The 20,424-nt window shown below is 44.0% G+C and overlaps 1 protein-coding gene across 3 annotated transcripts in view; it reads right to left on the bottom strand.

Annotated features, from left to right (window-relative positions):
* smoc1 (SPARC related modular calcium binding 1) overlaps positions 1–20,424 on the bottom strand; it is a 248,922-nt gene that overhangs the window by 166,954 nt on the left and 61,544 nt on the right. For 2 of the 3 annotated variants that reach the window (XM_063052100.1, XM_063052091.1), the window contains exons 5-6: positions 19,867–19,914; positions 4,098–4,187 (exon numbers count right to left, since the gene is read on the bottom strand). In XM_063052100.1, coding sequence (XP_062908170.1) covers positions 4,098–4,187; positions 19,867–19,914 — 138 coding nt within the window. The remainder of the gene's footprint in view (positions 1–4,097; positions 4,188–19,866; positions 19,915–20,424) is intronic. The other variant, XM_063052109.1, reaches the window with a different exon arrangement.

The raw sequence follows: 20,424 nt of genomic DNA, 5'->3' as shown, positions 1-20,424 counted from the left end.
TGGACAGGGATTATACTCTCTAGAGTTTAGAAGGATAAAGGGAGATCTTATCAAAATTTACAACATTCTTAACGGACTTGTCAATCTAAGTGCAAGGAGGGAGGATGTTTCCCCTGACTGAGGAGTGTAGGACTTTTGAGAATAAGGAGTAGGCCATTTGCAATTGAGATGAGGAGAAATATGTTATTTGAGGTAAAGAATCTTAACCCAGGAAGGCTGTGAGGGCTCAGTCAGTGAGTTTGTTCAAAACAGATATAGGTAGGTTTCTGGGCATTGAGGGATTTGAGTGTTAAAAGGGACAGTAGCAGAAAATCAAGTAGAAGATTAGTCATGATTTTCATGAATGATGACAAGGCCAGATGGCCTGCTCCTCCGCCCATTTATTATGTTTCTTATGTAGACTATCAACACTAACCGTTGGGCCATAACCAATTGTCTGCACCACACCAAGCAGAGATTTGTTCCTAGTCTGGAGTTGTTTATTTTTTTAAATGGGAAACACCAATTTCTAGCAGACTGAAGTACTGTGTTGAAGACCACACAAAGTCTTTTGGTCAATAATATCCCCAACAAAAGTTATTCAGCTGAGCTCAAGAGTTAGGTGTCCAAACCACACCAGCAGATTCTGCTTAAAAGGGATTTTAGGTTGATCAATACTTCAGCACTGCAGGAGCTGTAGATTACTAGACACGTGGGGGACTCATAAAACAATTCTAATAAAACTGAATGTGTTTAGCAGTGATATTAGGACAATGAATTCCACTAACACACTCCTACACACCAACCCACTTTCCCACCTGTACCTTCTGGGACTCTTCGAGATTCCCTAGTAAAATTCAATCATAGTTCTTTTTGGTTGCTAATGTGCCCTATTAGTTTTCAGCTTCCTGAATCAGCAGTTTAATATGCAGTAACAGAATCTCACTCAAACACACATGTCTCAACGAGACTTAGACTTGCAAAGTCGATACTCTTCCTTCCTGGGTCAAGGTTCAAATTTGCAACTTCTTTTTCTTCCTACCAACAGATTTCTGAGCTGCACTGATCTCCCCTGAACCAGCATGTAAAAATCAGAGAAATGCTGAGAGACCAAAGTTCAAAGATCACACCCATTCATGGAGTGAAAGCCCAAATTGTTTGTTTAATCAATAGTGAACCAAATCTTGATGTTAAACTCTCAGTATCAAAAGTTTAACCTCACCACTGACTAAAAATAAATGTGAATATGGGAAGCTGGTGGTTTAGAAAAATGCCAAGTGGGGAGCTGACATTGGAAATATTCAGCTACAATATTTATTGGTCAAAATACTGGAGGTCCAGAGATTAGGGATGATGAAGGATCGGTTCAACACTGATCACAAAATCAACATAGAAGCCATGTTTCTGTTGGTTCTGGTAGAGGTGTAACAAGTTACAGGATTGGCCAAAACACTGAAAAATGAAATGATTAGGTTGAAATAAGAAGTACCCATCTACTGTTAAGGCGGAAGTTGGGTGGGGGACTGGCCTTAGTAGTACACACATTAATTTATTGAATAGGGAACATGTGGAACTGGTACAGTTCAGGAGATGAGTCCTGGAAGAAATCAGCCAGTCTTTTTGAATGAGGTGGATAGGCTTGAGGAATCAGGGAGGGAGGGAACGTCGACTCAGACCATGAGAGGCCTGCGTCAGGCATTTTTATGCCTTACAAGGCGCAGATTGGAAGTCTGTTTGGGGCGCCACTCCTTGCACAGACACTAGAGCAATGTGTGGTTAAGTGCCTTGCTCAAGGACACAAACATGCTGCCACAGCTGAGGCTCAGATCACTAGACAAACACCTTAACCACTTGGCCACATGCCCAACAAATTGAGTGATTGAGGGATCAAGTAGGTTTCAATCCTGGTTTCTCTGGTTTGTTCTTATGACATAAGCTGCTCACATTCAATTTTTATCTCATTTATTCCCACTCCCCTCTATCCTTCCAAAGACAAGCAAGACTACATGCTCTGATCACTAAGGTTCAGCATTGAACACCTGGCTTTTTCAGGTAGTGCAGTTTCACTCAAATGAAACAGGACAGGAACTACATAATGACAGAATACTGATTTTGCGTCTGAGCAACACTAGCGATATCATCTACTCTACCCCCACCCTCACATCCTACACTTTGCCTGCCCAAGCTGGGAAACTTACTGTGGGGTCAATCATTCTTGTAAGTGAGTTAGATTCGCCTCATTTTCTTTTAATGTTTAGTTCACTATAGAAAGCAGTCATTCTACAAGGCATTGGAGTCAACACAAAATACTCAACTTTGAAATGTGCGTCAAATGGAGTCTGCGTAATACCCTGAAGCCCTGGCAGCAGAGTGGAGATTATCACATTACCCCTTGCTCTTTTCAGCCTAGACCACAGTATTTGACGGTACTCTGCTCCATTAATCATTAAATGGCACAAAACAGCAATCGGGGCATCTTTCACTGTGATCCTCATTTTGACTTCTCTCTGCTCCCCACTCATTCCATTGCTTCCCTTTTGCTTAACAAATCTGGGATAGAAACTTGCTTATTCCAAAAGAACAAGCATTAAAAACCATTACTATGCTGAGTTACTTAAAAATAAAACCTTTATCATTGCACAGTTTTGCACAAGGTGACACTTAGACCTCTTATCTCTACGTCATCCATTCACTCAAGGTTTTAGAAGAATACCTTCTACTCAGGGTTGTATTAGTCAAAGGAAATACCAAACTGGTTACTTAAAACCCCACTGTCCATGCTTGAAGGTGATGGTCAATATGGTAGCTTTTCTAAAACTGTACATCTTTTATCAAAGAAAAGGACCTTGAGAGGATTAGATTCACAGAACAAGAGTCATAAGTAAGGCATGGCAACCGGTCTTCAACCCACTGGCATCTCGCTGACCATCAAGCGCACTAATCTCTCTTTATTTTCCCCATGTGACCTTCAATTTCTCCCCCAGCCCTCCAATCCCATGCTCCTGCCGGCCACCACACCAGAACCAATTTGCAGTGGCCAACCAACCTTCCAGGACACAGGAACCCCTGGGGGAACTCAGGGAGAAGATGGAAATTCCAGATATACAATACCAGAATTCAGGTTCAAACCCAGCTCACTGGAGCTGAGAGGCAGCAGTTCTACTGGCTGTGCCTCTGTGCTACCCCGTGCAGGATCCCCTAAAGGTTAATTTGCAGATTGAGTCGGTGGTGAGGAATCCAAATGTGATGTTAGTGTACACTTCGAGAGGAATAGAATATAAAAGCAAAGATGTAATGTTGAGCCTTTATAAGGCACTAGTGAGGCTCACTTGGAGAACTGTGAGCAGTTTGAGCCTTTTATCTAACAAAGGATGTGCTGATATTGAAGAGAGTTCAAAGGAGGTTCACAAAAATGATCTTGGGATTGTAAGTCTTATCGTATGAGGAGAGTTTGATGACTCTGAGCCTGTAGTCACTGGAATTCAGAAGAATGGGGGGGGGCGAATCTTATTGAAACCTATCAAAATTTGAAAGGCCTCAATAGAGTGGATGTGGTGAGCATGTTTCCTATAGTGGGGGAGACTGAGGCCAGAGGGCACAGCATCAGAATAGAGGAACATCGATTTAAAACAGAGATGAAGGAGTATTTCTTTAGCCAGAGAGTAGTGAATCTTTGAAATTCATTGCTACAGGTGGCAGTGGAGGTCAAGTCATTGGGTATATTTCAGGCAGATTCTTGATAAGTTAGGGTAGAAGGCAAGAGACTGGGGTTGAGAGGAAAGTTGGCTCAGCTGTGATGAAATAGTGAAGCAGACTCGATGGGCCAAATGGTTGAATTCTGCTCCGATATTTTATGGTGTAAAGCAGATGCTATCAGATTAAGAATAGAAACAGGGAAAAATTAATCACTGACATAATATTATTTAACTTGATGCCATCCTCGAAAATTGAAATTCGTTCAAGTAGTAAATGAATTTCAATTTTATTCCCCCATTGAAAGAAGAAATTGTTTCTCTAAAGAGGAATGTATGATGGCTAACTCCTCCCCCCACCATGCCCATCAAACATCAATTTAAAAAAGACACCAGGTCAGAGAAAGATGATCAAAACCGACTCACCGTCTCCATCAAACACCGGCTGGGTTTCCGCGGTTGGCGTAGGCTTCGAGACGTCTTCTGAGTTCAGCGTTAGAAAGAATTGAAAAGAAACTACCATTATTGAGGTAAATACTATCTACTCTCCAGCACTATTGAATGATGGGATTTGCACATGGCCCGGCCACTTGGTGAACAAAACAGAAAGAAACGAACTAAAACAGCAATGAAACAAAGCACACAGTGCACAGAGAGCCAGGACACAGAATCACCTCGGGAAAAACATGCAGAACAAACACAAAACACTTCCCAGAGTCAGCCGATTACATGGACAGGGACACAAGGAGAGTGAGACAGGCACAGGACATGCATTATACACGATGAAGATTGAAATACAGATGAAGAAGACATTTCAATATGCCACTCTGGACAAGAGACAAAACCATCTAAAAATAAATTCAGACACTAGCACACTGGAATTTGAAGGAACACCTTTTCAATTTAATTTAATGACTTTGGCTGATATGAATAAATAATTGGCGGGAGCAAAACAGAAGTTCTGACCTTTAAACCAAATTCAGGCTGAAGGGGTTAGGGGTTCAATACTTCATGTTTTCCAATAGATATTCAGGTTGCCTTTGTCGCATTTTGACGGCCGATGAAGCATCCTGGTCTTCTAGCGAGGATTATGACCCAGTAAAACGGAGTATACAGTTCATGAAAAAACCCCTTACATTACCCTTCATGATGGCAGATTCTTTTCCCATTAGCTTTGCAGGTAAGGATACTTCTGTGATACCAGACCTTAGGAAGACTATTCCTGCTCCAACATTGTAAGGGATCCCTCTCTCTATGGTCCACTTGAGCATCTAAAGCAACTTAGCAAGTCTCATCTTCCCACGTGGAACAAGAAAAAAGACAGCCACTGGATCACATAGAGAATCACCAATGCTCCGGGGTTAGCCCACATTTTAATCTCCTGAACACATCTCCAAGCACTCCAGGCAGATAACCACACAAGCATTTAAAAAGGGCATCAACTGATTTTCCTTTAAGTTTAGTTATGTATTTCAAAACAATACTGAGTAGCCAATTCTGGTGGAAAGTTGCAAGATCGTTGCAGACATTTGTCCAGCTACAGCTGGTGACCATATTTCCCAATGCAATGACCACTATGATATAGGCTGTCAACACAGGGCTTACTGGGAACGAACGAGATAAGCCTCAACTGTGACAGTGCCAGCCAGATGAACCGAAGGTCACTGCCTTCACCCTCCGGCATTTGTACCAGGGTGTAAGTGGGATCAGAGAGGGCTCTGCATTGAAAAATCTGAGGCAGGAGAATCGGATGATAAGATTTAGAGGAATAACATTGGTCCAGCCATTATCACAGTAAAAGGCTGAGCAGGCTCGAGGGGGCAAGTTGTTGACTCCTGCGCCCAACTGCAAATGTTAAACCTAATTTTAAAAAAAAGATGATTACCAAACAACTGACTAAAAAATGAAATAGCTGCAATGGGTGCCAGTCAGATAAATTTAACACTGTGCAATAGGAATAAATGTTTTTCCATCTCTCCTCATTTTCATCAACTCCAAAAAGGTCACTCAGGACGGACACAAAGCTGTGCTGGATCTGCCATCGTCTGCTTTAACCCAGCCGCTCTTAGCTTACTTTCCTCAGTACCATAGACTTCCAGGCCTTCCAAGCGCTCCTTCCCAACGTGACACATATTTGCTTTGTTTCTGCCACGCTGACACAGACGCAGCTTGTATACTCCACCTGAGCCATCGCGGTGAAGGGTCCTGGGTGTGACGGTTGCAGAGTAAACCGCAGATGGGTGCATGGCTCAGAGGCTTCCCATTCCGGATCCGCTGAAAAGGCCTGTTGTTATTCATCTCCAAAATGTCATCCTGAAAACAAGCTCCAATCCCTGAGAACTGCTTTTACCTATTTCGGATCAAAACACACACACACACACACACACACACACACACACACACACACACACACACACACACACACACACAATGCTGGAGGAACTCCGCAGATCAGATAGCATCAATGGACCGATGAAGGGTCTGAAATGTCGACTGTTCATTCTCCTCCATAGAGGCTGCCTAGCCAGCTGAGTTCTTCCAGCTGTTTGCGTGTGCTGATCCAGATTTCCAGCATCTGCAGTCTCTTTTGTGTAACTTGGATATTCAGCACGGTGAAGTGCTTAGTCAGTATAGAGAGAGATTGTATGCCTGTTGAGGGATGTATTATCTTGCCTTACTGTCCAGTCTTCAGGCAATTAAGTAGGTTTTGAATTGGCAACAAAGTACAGAAGGTTTTTTTTAAACTGCAGAAGCTGGAGATCTGAAACAAAGAGAAGCCATAACAGCAAGCAGCGTCTGTGGAGGGAAAAACAAAGTTAACGATTCTGGTCAAGGATGGTCCATCAGAACTTCCCCAGCATCAGTGGAAGGTCTCAGACCTGAAACGTTGTTTTCTTTGTCAGAGGTGCTGCCTGGCCTGATGAGAGCATGAAATAAGCATTTGCACACCCAACATTAGAAGCAATATACGTGCAGATTTACTGCAGTCATGGGGCTGTCTGAGCTGGGGAGGAGTTAAGACCTCACCTGTCCCCATTTCATGTGGCCCAGTAGCAGCACTGACCATCTTGGCAACAAGCTTGAAATGGGTGCACTGGAGGTGCACCAGTAACAAGCCATAAGTGGCAACAGGGTGCAGCTTCTCTCTCAACGGGGGAGCCCAACTTCACAGCAGACATTGCACCGGAGACGAGCGAAGGGGGTGTTAAAGAAATACCAGGTGAGATCCTGGCTTTGTTTTTAACCAGGGGACAGGCATTGCACTGGCAAAGTTGTCTGGGATGGATTGAAAAGGGGGAACAAGCTCTTCTGCAAAAGTAGTGCCAAGGAAATAATTTATAGGTTAATTTCAAGTTCTGTTGTTGTCAGCAGGATCATCGCTGTGTTGTACTTTTCAATCAAGGTACTCTGTTTAAAAGTCCCTATAAAACATCTTAAACATAGAAGGACTCCAGCCAACATCTGATTTATGTTCAGGTTTTAATTTTCTGTTATGAAGTGATGAGAGATCTTTGTTTAAGTACTAGAGGGGCCATTGACTGAATTAAGTGCCTTGGTAACCGTAATCCATTTTTTTTTGGCTAGTGAATGCAGACAAATTACATCAGAAACCTGCAACAGTTATGAGACTGAAGAATTCTCACTCCAAGCAAAAATATCTATTTGTATAGCAGCCAGCTCATCTAAATGGGTCAGAGGTCACAATCGACACAATGGGACTGCTGCAGTTGGCATGACAAATGGAAGGTTCAGAAATATTCAACCATGGACTCACAGGAGACAACTTAAAACCAACTACCCTTCTACAAAAAGAAAAATTATCCAGGTCCTTCAACAGACGATTAGTATTTCTCTTTGTTAAATCAAAGTGACCTGGAGGCTTATTTATCAATTCCATCAGAAGTGGAATAAAATGGAGGCAACGTTCCAACCTTACTTAATAATAATTTGATTGTGGAATCTAAAATCACGCTCCATTGCAATTCCAAGTCATATTCCAATGATGGTGTGATCGTGCTCACAGTACCTGCAATAATAGTCAGCATTTCACCATTTCTGATCACTTTCCTTTATAATATTTAATGGTGGATAAATAACCACAGACCAGTAATCTCATTTCATTTCAAATTCTACAATCTTTAAGATCATAATCTTAAAGCACAACCAAGCACTTGCATCTGAAAACACACAGAGTACTCAGTAATGTCCACACGCTCAGCGTTCATATCTAACGCTGGCTACTGTGACACTGGATTACGAGTAAAGAGCAATTAACCATGTCTGCCATGCCTGAAGCCCTCATTGGGAAGTTCATGGGCAAGGATAAGTTGGATTGTGATGCCTATGATAGTTTAGAAGCCTGTTGCCTTCACAGCTAACGCCCAGGCTCTTTGTAAGCAATGCCAGAGTCTGCCAATTTAAGTCTCTTCAGTGGAGGTACGGTGGCAACTGAGACAAACAAACAAAGTGCTCAAGTGGCCTCTTTACTCAACCTTCTCCTTCCATCTGGTCGTAAAGAGAAATCTGCTTACCCAGAGCTAGTCAGAAGTATCTAGGTCAGAGAGGGCTTCGGCCTCTTCCAATAAAAACTTCACTGTTTCTCACTCACTCTCTCAGAAGAACAGCAAGACTGTCGAAAGCCCAGTCTTTGTCCTGAGTAACAAGCTGGTATGGAAGGCGCAGGAATGCACCTCTTTTAAACATCTACATAGGCTTCCCGAAGAAAGAACTGCACTTTCTCACTCAGCAAAAGGGCAAACTGGCTTGAAGGACAGGTAAGAACCCAGAGGTGACCAGGAGAACCATTTATCCCTGTTCCTCCTTCTTCACTTCCTTTGGGTGAAAGCGCTATTGTATAAGATTGGAAACCTGTCAAAATGAATGGTTTATAGGAGTTGCAAAGTGATTGGCTCTCCTTTGATTGGCACCACAGGAACCAATCCTGGCCTGCTGAGTTCCTCCAGCATTTTGTGTGAGTTGCCTTGGATTTCCAGAGTCTGTAGATTTTCTCGTGTTTACGATTGGTATCACAGAAACAGTACTGCTAAAGTCTAACTATTAGACAGAATTTTAGAGCATTTCGTTCTCCCTTCTAAATCTGAAGTGAAACCACTCGCCTTGCTCATGAAATCACTCACCCTTGCATCAGGATTCAAAGCCCAAGCACGCATTACCTGAACAATCCTACCCTTTGCCTTCCGTGTTGCAGCAAGTCCAATAAATGGCGGGGTGTATCTTTCAGATAGGCTAAACCAATAGTTTATCCCAGTGATGATTATATGTAGAAGGACAGCAAGACGACAATTTGGAAAATGTTTCCTTAAAATAAACCAGTGTTGTGAACCCATGAGAAAGTGCAGTATTGATAATGCCAGAATGTTGACCCAATGTGTGTGTGGACACTTATGAAGAACAGTAGATGTCATGATAAATGCTGTGAACCTAAAAAACATGGAGAGAAATCCTGCCCACTGGTTTACCGTACCATCAGCTAACTCAGGCATTTATCGAGGTTTCACAACTCTCGATGGCCATAGACTTGGCAGAGCACAGAATGCTGGACTGTTTTGACGTGGCAGCCCCGCAGATTATGATGCACGAGCCTAGCACACCAACATTGCTTGGCAGCACTACAGCTCCACAGCAGCACTGGAAGGTCGGCAACCGTGTTGCGATGAAATCTGTGACAAAAGGCTACCAGGGACTGCACCCCAAGGGTGCTATTGAAGCTGCCCTACCTAGCGGGCAAGCTGTTGTAATCTGACCACTTTTGGAGGGACATGTTATGTGTCTGTGCCTGTCCTTAACGTGCATAATAATAATGGATCAGGCTGTCCTCTTATGAATCACAGCCCCACACTATCCTACACGTCAGTAATTGGCTTCCTGGCATGCCAAACATTTAACTGTAGAAGTGCACCGGTGTCGTCACTGCCAACCTTGCAGCCGTTGAGAGCAACCCTTGCATCCTACCCCACCGAGAGAGCCCTCACACCTGATGACTGGAGGGTTGTGGAGAATGGATCACTGGGGGTAGATCATTGTTTTAAAAAGATCAAGGGATACAGCTCCTCTCTCCAATTTGCATCTCAACCACGGTGCCCAAAAGCCTCGCAACCCATTCTCCCCTGCAGGGAACCTACCCTCATGTCTCACCAAGTCAGCTTCACACTTCGAAAGCTGCCAGCATCTTCTGACCTGGACGGCATCTCCCCTTCAAGAGGTACATTCCAAACTTACTACAGCTTGTCCCTCATCCTGTTTAGTCCCGTGCTGGAATGCTCAGTGCATGAACAGCACAGGTAAGACTAATTGAACTCTGCAAACATTAGCAGGGGGCATGATACTCTTATTACACTTTAAACTTTAATTCCAGGCCTCGTTCCCTGTACTCTTCCTTCACTTTAGTCCCCATAACTTTTCCTGAATGAATTCTTCACTGAAGACTGTCATTCTACTTTTAAAACGATATTCTGTTTCCAAAATAAAAATATGGTCCCTCTCTGCGTTACCTCATCATTTTTGCTGCTATAGATGAATTCTCACTTTACATCTGATGCCAATGAACTTTAACCCTCATTAAATCTCAGCTATGGCTGCAACTTTTTTTTAAAACTGTCTTCCATGTTGCTCACAAGTCCCCATTTTAATGTCAAGCAAATGGTACTTGTGAGTCAGTCAGTACTGGACATGACCCAAATTGATCTTGTCAGGAATGAGAAGTCTGGCACTGTAGAGTGACTTCAGCTCTACGAGGATAGGAAATCGGGAAATAAAGAGCTTTCACCACTGAACTGCCAGCCAATGATCCCCATTGGTTGTGTGTGGACATGAGAATCAGAGAAAAAAAAGCAGGAAAATAATACATTGGATTTAAAATGAATGCAGATTTGATAAAAGAGTGGCATCAAAGATGAAGAGAAAGACAAAACTGGTTGTAGGGCTTAGATTGTGGACCCTAATGAGTGTTGACAGCTCAGTGAGAAGCACATGAGACAATCTGCACTCAAAGTGTTATTCTAGTAAAAGAACCTTGTACAGTAAACATGCCTCTCACTGCCAAATCTCGTTTACTGATGTGCTGTATTGTTCCTCACTCGAGCTCCAAGGTACAATTAATGAGCTAAGCGGGAGAGAAAAACATTTTGCCTCCCTCCTTTCTGCAGGTGCATTCAGATAAAGCAGCACTGTCTCAGCGATGATGCCCACCCCCACTCCTGCTGCAAAGCCAGATCCCAAAGTAGGCTGTGCAATTGTGACTGGGCGGCCTTTCCATCCCACAAGCTGCCTACACATGCAGCTGGGAGGCTCTCCAGCTCCCTGCGATCAAAATTCAAAGCCTCTTTCTGCCTTTCAGATCTGATTGACAAATTCACTGTTGCAGGGAGAAAAAAAAAAGTTAAAATGTGAACAATGTTGATCTTCACCCCTATTATTGCTGATTTTTCAGAGTTCCGTATGGTAGCACTGTGAAAGGAGCCTGAGACATAGGGAGAGAGAGGGGTTAGTGGCGGGGGGGGGGGGGGTTGGTGGTTGAGGATGCAGCAGCTTTAAAAGACCGCAGTCAATAGAAGAGTTAATTGTCTGAGGTGCACAATGCGTTTATTCTGAAGACAGAACAAAGAGCCCCCTCTCCTCACTACCTCTGTGCGCTCTGTAATTCCATGTGTAATACAGCTTTAAACAGACCATCTTAACCTTGCCACTGCATTGCCTCTTAACATCTATGGTTATAATATGGGCACAGGATTACCACAGCCAAGACAAGATGTTCCATTATGTGAAGGGGTTTTGATAGATTAAATGGTGAGAAGCATTTTCCACTGGCAGCAGGGGTTGGGGGTGCAGAAAGGGGGTTACTAGACGGCGGAGCTAACTGGTGAAAGATCCCAAGGGCACCAAGGGGATATTACACAGCCCAGTATTGTGATCTGGGAAAATAAAACTGGCTGAAAAGTTGTTGGAAGCAGATTTAAAAGCAAATTTCAAAAAAAAAGAATTGGATGCGGCCCTACAATATGAAAAGAGTTCCTGGGAAGATTGGGGAAGAGGAGAAAATGAGCCAATCAGATAGCTCTATTCCAGTGCCTAGTTCAGAGAAAATGGGCCAAATGGTCTCCTTCAGTACAGTGCAATTCAACAACTATTACACAGCACAAGTGGTGCATTAGGGAACCTTTTACTCTAGCTCGTCAACAGGAAGAACCCTAATGAAGTTTCCATTAAAGGCTGAGCAGCAGGCACATGCTGAGGTCCTCTCACCCTGGCCTGATGAGAGCTCTTAGTTCCGTCAATTGAATAGCAAACGAGCATCTCACAATTTGCCCTGGTTGTATGAAACATCTCTAGTGACGGACTATTTAGCCCAGCTGATCTGTATCAGAATTTATTCAACTCAGGGCTCCATCCTACCATATCGGAGTATTCCTTGATGCCTTCCCCCCATCATGTTAAGGTGCTTGGAAGCAGGTACAGAGCAGATGTCAGGGGTAAGTTTTTTACACAGAGAATAGTGAGTGTGTGGAATGGGCTGCCGGCGGTGGTGCTGGATGCGGATTTGATAGGGTCTTTTAAGAGACTCCTGGATAGATACATGGAACTTAGAAAAATAGAGGGCTATGGGTAACCCTAGGTAATTTCTAAAGTAAGCACATGTTCGGCGCAACATCATGGGCCGAAGGGCCTGTATTGTGCTGTAGGTTTTCTATGTTTCTATGTTTTACCTGGCTTCCTCTTGCCCTTCACAGACTATTGAATCAGACCACCAGCCCCACCAGCATCCCGGTGCTTCTACCCAGATGAGGGGGAGAGGGGGAGCATTTCTACTCATCAGTGTCTGAACCTAGCTCCCCATGACGAGTGTCCTTCAGTCCAAGGCCTCTCTGCTATCGAGAGATGAGTGAATTGGGAAGGAACCAAAGGGACTGTTAAACTGAATCAGTGTGGATCGCAGCCAAAAAGCAGGAAGATTGTGGGAATATGAAAGGTACAAAAGAGACCCATGTGTGAATGTAATGGTATTCACTTCTGGTCAGAGTCTCTTGGCACCTAGCAGGGATAAGCCACTGAGAAGGGGATGCTGGAGATCTAACTACCGCTTGCATGCCTCCCAGCCACTTTCTGAGGGGAGCTGATACTTGCTTGCCAGGCTGACTCCCAAGCCTTTGGGTTGACCTCATTGTCTCCAAGTCCATATGTACAGGATTCCAGTCTAGCTTCAGAGTACCAGCAGACAGAACCCAGATTTCTGGAAGCCTGTCCAGTGTTGTGGCACTTTCAGATTCACCCTTTTTTAGCACTAACTAGCCTTTCTCCCCCCACCCCACCCAGTCCCCAGCCACTCCAGCAGGGAAAGAAAGCTCCCTGTGGGATTGATTCTCACAGGAAGACCTTTCTGCCACAAGGTAAGAGGAATCGACTAAACCTGCCTGTCCCAACAAAGAAGGTGTGGGATGCAGGGTGAGAAGAAACTTCTGAGGTCAGGCAATGTAAATACAGTAAATGAAACATTCATTCAACTTTTGAAATCAAGTTCAGTTTTATACACCACATTGTGTTGTTTTCCTGCTTTTGGTTTGTTCGACCAACCACGATCAACAAGTGAAAGCTCTGAAACCTATTCCCAGTCCATTTTTGGTTGGCTGGTGGCGCAGTGAGATCAGCGCCGGGCTCGAGAACAGAGGTTCCCGAGTTCGATCCAGTGACAGACCGCTCCCGAGCGCGCTCCCCGTCCGCGCGGGGTTGATGTCGAGCTCGCAACTTGACCTCGTAAAAAAAAAGACACTTCCAGTTTTAATTCCCACGCAGAATATTGTGGAGGATCAAATACCCAAATACCCAAACACAAGCTTCCAACCGTGAACACACAGGTAACAAACAGACTCTACCCTGCCTTTATCAAACTGCAAAAAGATGAAACTGTATACGAATAAATTTTCACAAACGCAAAGATGATTAAGAGCTTCAGTGCAAATCAAAAAGTAGAAACACTGATAAGGCGGTGGGGCGGGGAGGAGAAAAGAATAGCAATTAAGTTTCAGCTTGTCGGATGAGAGGGGGTTCTGCTGGCTGAAAGCTGAAATATTTGAGCAATTGGCTGGAAGCCACAAGGTCGTTCGGCTCTAAGAGCTAGGGATGTTTGCCAATCTCAGTCCCTCCTCCTGCACTACGGTGGGTGGGGGGTGCAGATGTGGCCCAGGTACCAGCAGCAGCCAGATGTTGAAGCACTCTGACTCAGGAGGAGGGGGCAGCAGGAAAGCAGAGGGGAACAACTCCATCTAAGTGCCAGACTGTCAGCTGCCTCTTGCCACCAGAGCTGGGGAAGGCCCAGGGGAAACCATCTTGCTTTCTCATAGGCTATAGGACACTGTGCGGCTGGGAATGGAAGGTGGGGTGGGGTGGGGGGGGGTGCAGAAGGGAACAGGGACAACAGCTTGAAGGAGGGAGGAGAAAATGGTCAAGGTGTGAAGAATCCATCACCAACAAACAGGCCAAAAAAAGGTCGACGAAAAGCATAGTCCAATGGTATACCGTGCAGTACTCTGCACAGCTTCTGAAAATTATTCTCAAGTAGCAGGGGAGGGTATCTGACCCACCATTTCTGTGGCACTTCACTGGACTAGAGTCGATCAATTCTTTCCAATAGAGACAAGCTTTCTTCTCCTACTGAAGTATTCAGACGATTTCTCTTAAAACTTGCAGGATCTGTCACTGCCACCTTTTCAGACAGCACATTTGAAATGCCAAGATCTTGCTGTGCAAACAGTCTCCTCAGTGGTAATCTTCAAATGCACCCCACTCACTGAGATAAACTGCCTTACACCAAATGCTCTTCTGAAACAAGTATGGATTAAGGAGGGAATATTTCCCCGTATCAAACTGGCTCATCTGTGGAGATAACTCCAGTCAGCATCAGTCTGAGGCAGGAGAGCTGCTGGAAGTGTGGGGAGAAGAGTGCACGGTAGGAGGAAACAGTCCATGCAGATCACTATCTGTCACAAAATACCCATTATCTGCTGATTTACTATCGGTATATTACTAGGAGCATGGCTGGAGCTGGAATCTAGAAATGGGCCAGGTGTAACCATATAACCATATAACAATTACTGCACAGAAACAGGCCATCTCGGCCCTTCTAGTCCATGCTGAACTCTTACTCTCACCTAGTCCCACCGACCCGCACTCAGCCCATAACCCTCCATTCCTTTCCTGTCCATATATCTATCCAATTTAACTTTAAATGACAATATCGAACCTGCCTCAACCACTTCTGCTGGAAGCTCGTTCCACACAGCTACCACTCTCTGAGTAAAGAAGTTCCCCCTCATGTTACCCCTAAACTTTTGCCCTTTAACTCTCAACTCATGCCCTCTTGTTTGAATCTCCCCCACTCTCAATGGAAAAAGCCTATCCACGTCAACTCTATCTATCCCCCTCATAATTTTCAATACGGTGCGGCTGCTCTGAAATGATAGCGTATTTGTAAGTAGGTACCGCGCACAATCCTGATTTGATGGAGACAGACGTGAGAAGCACGGAGGAACACCTGGAGAAACTCCTGAAATGTCTGCTTCACTGCCGTTGCTACTGAGCGATCGAGAATCTCCGGAGGGGAAGGCAACAAATCCTCGGCTTTGCCTATCGCCTGTTGCCGGGGCTGGGGTCAAAGAGCTCGTATAAAGGGAGAAAGAGGCAGGAGCTCCCAAGGTCAGGAACATGGGCTGGTCTGTAGACGGAATGCTTCTTCCGAGCTGGTACTTACATAGAAGCTCTTATACCCCTGGTGGGGGTTTCCGCTGTAGGTCATGGCAACCTTGGTGAAATTGCCAGCACCACTTAAAGATTAAAGATTAGCTTTATTTGTCACATGTACATTGAAACATACAGAGAATCACTTGCATCTACCACCCACACAGTTCGAGGATGTGTTGGGGGCAGCTTGCAAGTATTGCCACACTTCTGCCACCAACATAGCATGCCCACAAATTGCTAACCCTCACTAATCCAAGCATCTTTGGAACGTGGAAGGAAACGGGAGCGCCTGGACAAAACCCATGCGGTCACAAGGAGAAGCTATAATTCCTTTTCAGAAAATGGAGGGAATCGAACGCTGATCCCTGCCACTGGAAAGCATTACATTCGCCATTATGCCACCATGTCCACACTTTTGTTTTACCCACAGAATTCCACTCCTTTTTTCCCTCCCAGATAACAAAGACCATGTGTTACTGCCATTGCGCGATCAGCAGAGAAGGAGGGCAACAAGATTTAGCCGTCAGGTCCCCCACATCCATGACCTCAACGCACATCACAACCAGGCCGTAATGAATAGAGTCCAATGGGGCATATTGCATTCATGTTCATACCAGATGAGCAGCCCACCTCTGAGGGGGCCTTGTCTTCACAAGCTGAACAAATTAATTGCTCCGTCTCAGCAAGACTGAGGAGCTGATTATTGACTTCAGGAGGAGGAAATGAGAGTCCTCATCAGAAGACCAGAGATGGAGAGGGCCAGCAACTTTAAACTCCTCAGTGTCTTCATTTCGGACGGCCTGTCCTGGGTCCAGACTGTAAATGCAATTACCAAGAAAGAATGGAAGAGATTCTGCTTCCTTAGGAGCTTGCGAAGATTCAGCACGACATCTAAAACTTTGACAAACTTCTGTAGACATGCAGTGGACAGCATATTGACTGGCTGCATCACAGCCTGGTATGGAAACGACAATGCCCTGGTATGGACAATCCTACAAAAAGTAGTGGATATGACCCAGTCCATCACGGCTAAAGCCCTCCCCATCATTCAGCACACCTACATGGAACATTGTCACAGGAAAGCAGCATCCATCATCAGGGACCCCCACCACCCAGGTCATGCTCTCTTCTCACTGCTGCCATCAGGAAGGAGGTACAGGAGCCTCAGGAATCACACCACCAGGTTCAGGAACAGTTATTACCCCTCAACCAACAAACTCTTGAACCAAAGGGAATAACTTCACTCAACTTCATTTGCTGCATCACTGAAAAGTTCCCCCAATCTATGGACTCACTTTCAATGACTCTTCATCTCATGTTCTTGATATTTTTTGCTTATTTATTATAATTTCATCCTTTTTGTATTTGCACTATTTGTTGTCTTTTGTACAATGGTTGAACACCCAAGTTGGTGCAGTCTTTCATTGATTCTATTATGGTTATTATTCTATTATGGATTTATTGACTATGGTCACAAGAAAGTGAATCTCAGGGTTGTATATGGTGACATACATGTACTTAGGTAATAAATTTACTTTGTACTTTGAATTGTCTGACACTTCCTTACTTTCCCTGCCCTGTGTCTCGCTCTCCCGTATTTTGTCTGTGCTACAGCAGCAGCATGTGGAAATTATTAACAACCTTTACAAAACCCGGCCGAGAACTGGAGACGGGAACAACATCTGGGGTCCTTGATAATTTTCTTCATTTTGACCACAAAACGAGCTGTTGTCCGGTTCTTTTCCAGCTTTCATCTTTACAAGATGAGGATCAACAACATAGCATTTAAACATCGGCTAAGACAATGCCCAAAGGGACCAGCTGTGGTATAAGTGTGCTTTAAATGTGGTGAATACAAATTTAGTTTCAAAAGGTTTTGAACATATCCTTTGGTGGGGTTGGGGAATAGCAGGATTAAGGGAAAGGAGAAAGCAGCAGGCCAAAGGGGCATTGATCTAAGTTACCTTGTTCTGTGCAATAAGATTATTAAGAGGCCAATTTTGATCACAAGCAGAGACTAAATTGTCCAATAATAATAAGCTATAGATGGCAGGTGTCAAAACCAGTGGGGCTGCAATTATTCAATTCAACCTCAATGAATCAAGATAGTTATAGGAGGGCAGAACTTTAGGGTAGTGAGGCAAATGTTAAATCAAGCTTGGAAAAATAATAAATGACTGTAAGTTGATTCAGATGTGGATGAGCCATCAATTCCTTCATTGTGCCTCAATGCAGGGAATTGTGCAACAGAATATGGAAAAAGAAACAGGATCTTCCGCCCATCTTCTCTGTGCAAGCAAACAGAAAAAAGGTCATGTTTGTGTATTGCGACAATCTGTGGCAAATCCTTTTCTTGGAGAGGGTAGCACCGTTATTTCCCATTGCTTTCCTTGCCTGCAGTCTACCTGCCATCAACATATAGCCAATCAGGGAAATTAAATGGTCTGAGCAATGTACTGCTATTGTCAATCATTTTACCTTATACGCTGCATGGCAGAACAAAATTGGGTCCTCCACAGCTTCTCATGTTAGCTGCTACTGTACGCGTTAACAACGTACCGAAAGAGTTTAACAACTGAAGGAAATAGAATCGGCCAGTGATGGTTTCAACGGAAGCAGGATACGTGGATACATTTATGGAGGGAACGATGCCAGTTCACTTCCTACTCAATGTTGCTGATACAAGAGAGTGGTGGATTCAACCCCGCCACTGACAGGGAAAGACAACCTCTGCTCTTAAGTTTTGACTCTCCAGTTGGCTCGGTTCTCTCATTCAGGTTGACCTTTTTGGACATGCCAAAGTACGATATTCAACTCAGCACACCTACACCAGCACTACTGAACAAAATTGGTAACTGGTTCATGCAAGAAGAGAGTTGACAATCCGTACAAATGGTCTGCGTTCTCTTCAAAATGTCTGATCCCATCTGCAACAGTTAGCTCTACTATCCCTTAATACAGTATCATCGGGAGCTATTGGAACTCGATGAATTCCACCGAACCAGTCACCTGCTTACATCTGAGAGCAGTTACTACAATCCAGCTGTCGGATCTGATTGTCTGGGATAAGCACTAACAGTTTTTTTAATTCTCCTCCCCCTCACCCTCAAAGCACTTCCCCACACCGAGGGACAAATTTACAACCTGCACCGAGGCAGATGACCATCCAGCTCAGCAAGAGTTTTATTTTATTTATATTCCCAACATTTCTCAGAGGACTTCACCTGTGTTCTGTCAGATGACAAACACCAAACATTTCTGGTCACATGGTGCTTCTGACCATAGTAAAAGGAACCAATTCCCTGGCAATTATTAAAACTATGCTAATATAGAAACAGACACTTACACAGTATGTACACTCACACTCACATTCACATGATTCATTTCAAACTCATTTCACCACACACTGTGCTGTACAGGCAATCCCCAGGTTACGAACAAGTTCCGTTCCTGAGTCCCTCTTTGTCAGATTTGTACGTAAGTTGGAAAAGGCACATCTGGTATTATTTAGCGTCAGTCAAACGTTTGTCTTAGTATATAGTATATATTTTACCTTTCTATGCATATAAAACACTTAAGAAACATATGTATTGCAATACTTAAATCAGTGCGTTGCTTAGTAATAATTGTAGCTTTCATTGGGACAGGGCCTTTCATATGCTCCATTATTCTCACTTTATCCTTTATCCTTTAAAATTGTTCCAATCGTTGACCGACTGTAGCTTAACGCTTTTCCGATGACCGATGGCGTTTCACCTCTTTCCGATGGCTTTATTATTTCCACTTTATTTTCAATTGTGATCATTTTCCATCAACGGAACAGAAACACTGCGGATTCAGCAGTAGCCACGGGCGGTGGGTCCTGACCTGAGCTCCCCCGGGTCCTAAAGTCCACCCACACTGAGACAGGTTAAATGGGATAAGTGGGGGCGGTGCTGACTGGAAAAGGTGGGGGGGGGGTGGTCAGGGTGAATCTTGCTAGGAAAAATTTAAGCCAGATACAAAGTTACGCACTCAACACAGTATTAACGGCAACGACTTAAAATGGCGGGCAGCGCCGTGATCGGACTTAAAATGGCGGACGACATTCTCCTTCCTCTGTTCGTAAGTATGAGTTGTTCGTAACTTGGGGACTGCCTGTATTCCATGCAGGAATAACCCAATAATCCAAATTACAGTCCAGATACGAATGAATTGGCTACCCAGAGGCCTCTCTGCCAGGTACTGAAGTCAGGCCACACACATACATCAAAATCATACAACCAACAGTTACGTTCCACTAAGAGAGCCACCATACAGGGAAGGAACACCAGTCTGCTGCCACTGTGTGCTAAGAGCAGCAAAACTCCTCCTTCTTGCACAACAGTCTAAAGAGCACCTGAGCATGCATTGTAAGTGGACAGGAGAAGGAAACACTGAAACAAATCAAAGAAGTTCAACTCACCTTTTCTGCCTGAACTGCTGGGGCCTGAGGGCTTGTCAGTTACTGAACCTTTGAAATTAAAAAAAAAAGATCAACTTCATATGCAGAGGCAGCAAAACAGAGGAAGAATAAACCGAGGACATCATAATCCTCACCCACATGCAAACTAAACTCAAAGGAGAGAATTAGTACTCGATAAAAAAAAACCTGTGTTTAAAAATCAGTAGAGGATCTAATATATTTCAAAACCTTTCAATGCTCACTTTGAGAAGTCCTAGGGGTGTTCCTTAGGATCCTTAATAACATTGTCAGAACTGATCTGGGGGTGAGTAACACTTCTACATCACATTTCCTCCCCTTCTTCACAAGGGATATTAATATAACCATTATACCTTAAAAAAGTGAATATTGCCATTAAGATGAGTGAAGAGGTTCCTGTATCACGGTCTCACAATGCAATTGCCACATCTTGTTTATTCTTTTTAAAAAGCTCTGTTAAATACTATATGTAGAAAAGCCAAATATGTCTTCAATAAACTGAAGCAGGAAGGAAGTCAACAGTTTGCCAAAGACATTCAA

This window comes from Mobula hypostoma, chromosome 1 (assembly GCF_963921235.1).
Source record: "Mobula hypostoma chromosome 1, sMobHyp1.1, whole genome shotgun sequence".
NCBI lineage: Eukaryota > Metazoa > Chordata > Chondrichthyes > Myliobatiformes > Myliobatidae > Mobula > Mobula hypostoma.
The sequence above is the reverse complement of the archived record's forward strand: the minus strand, read 5'-3'. Positions and strand labels throughout refer to the sequence as shown.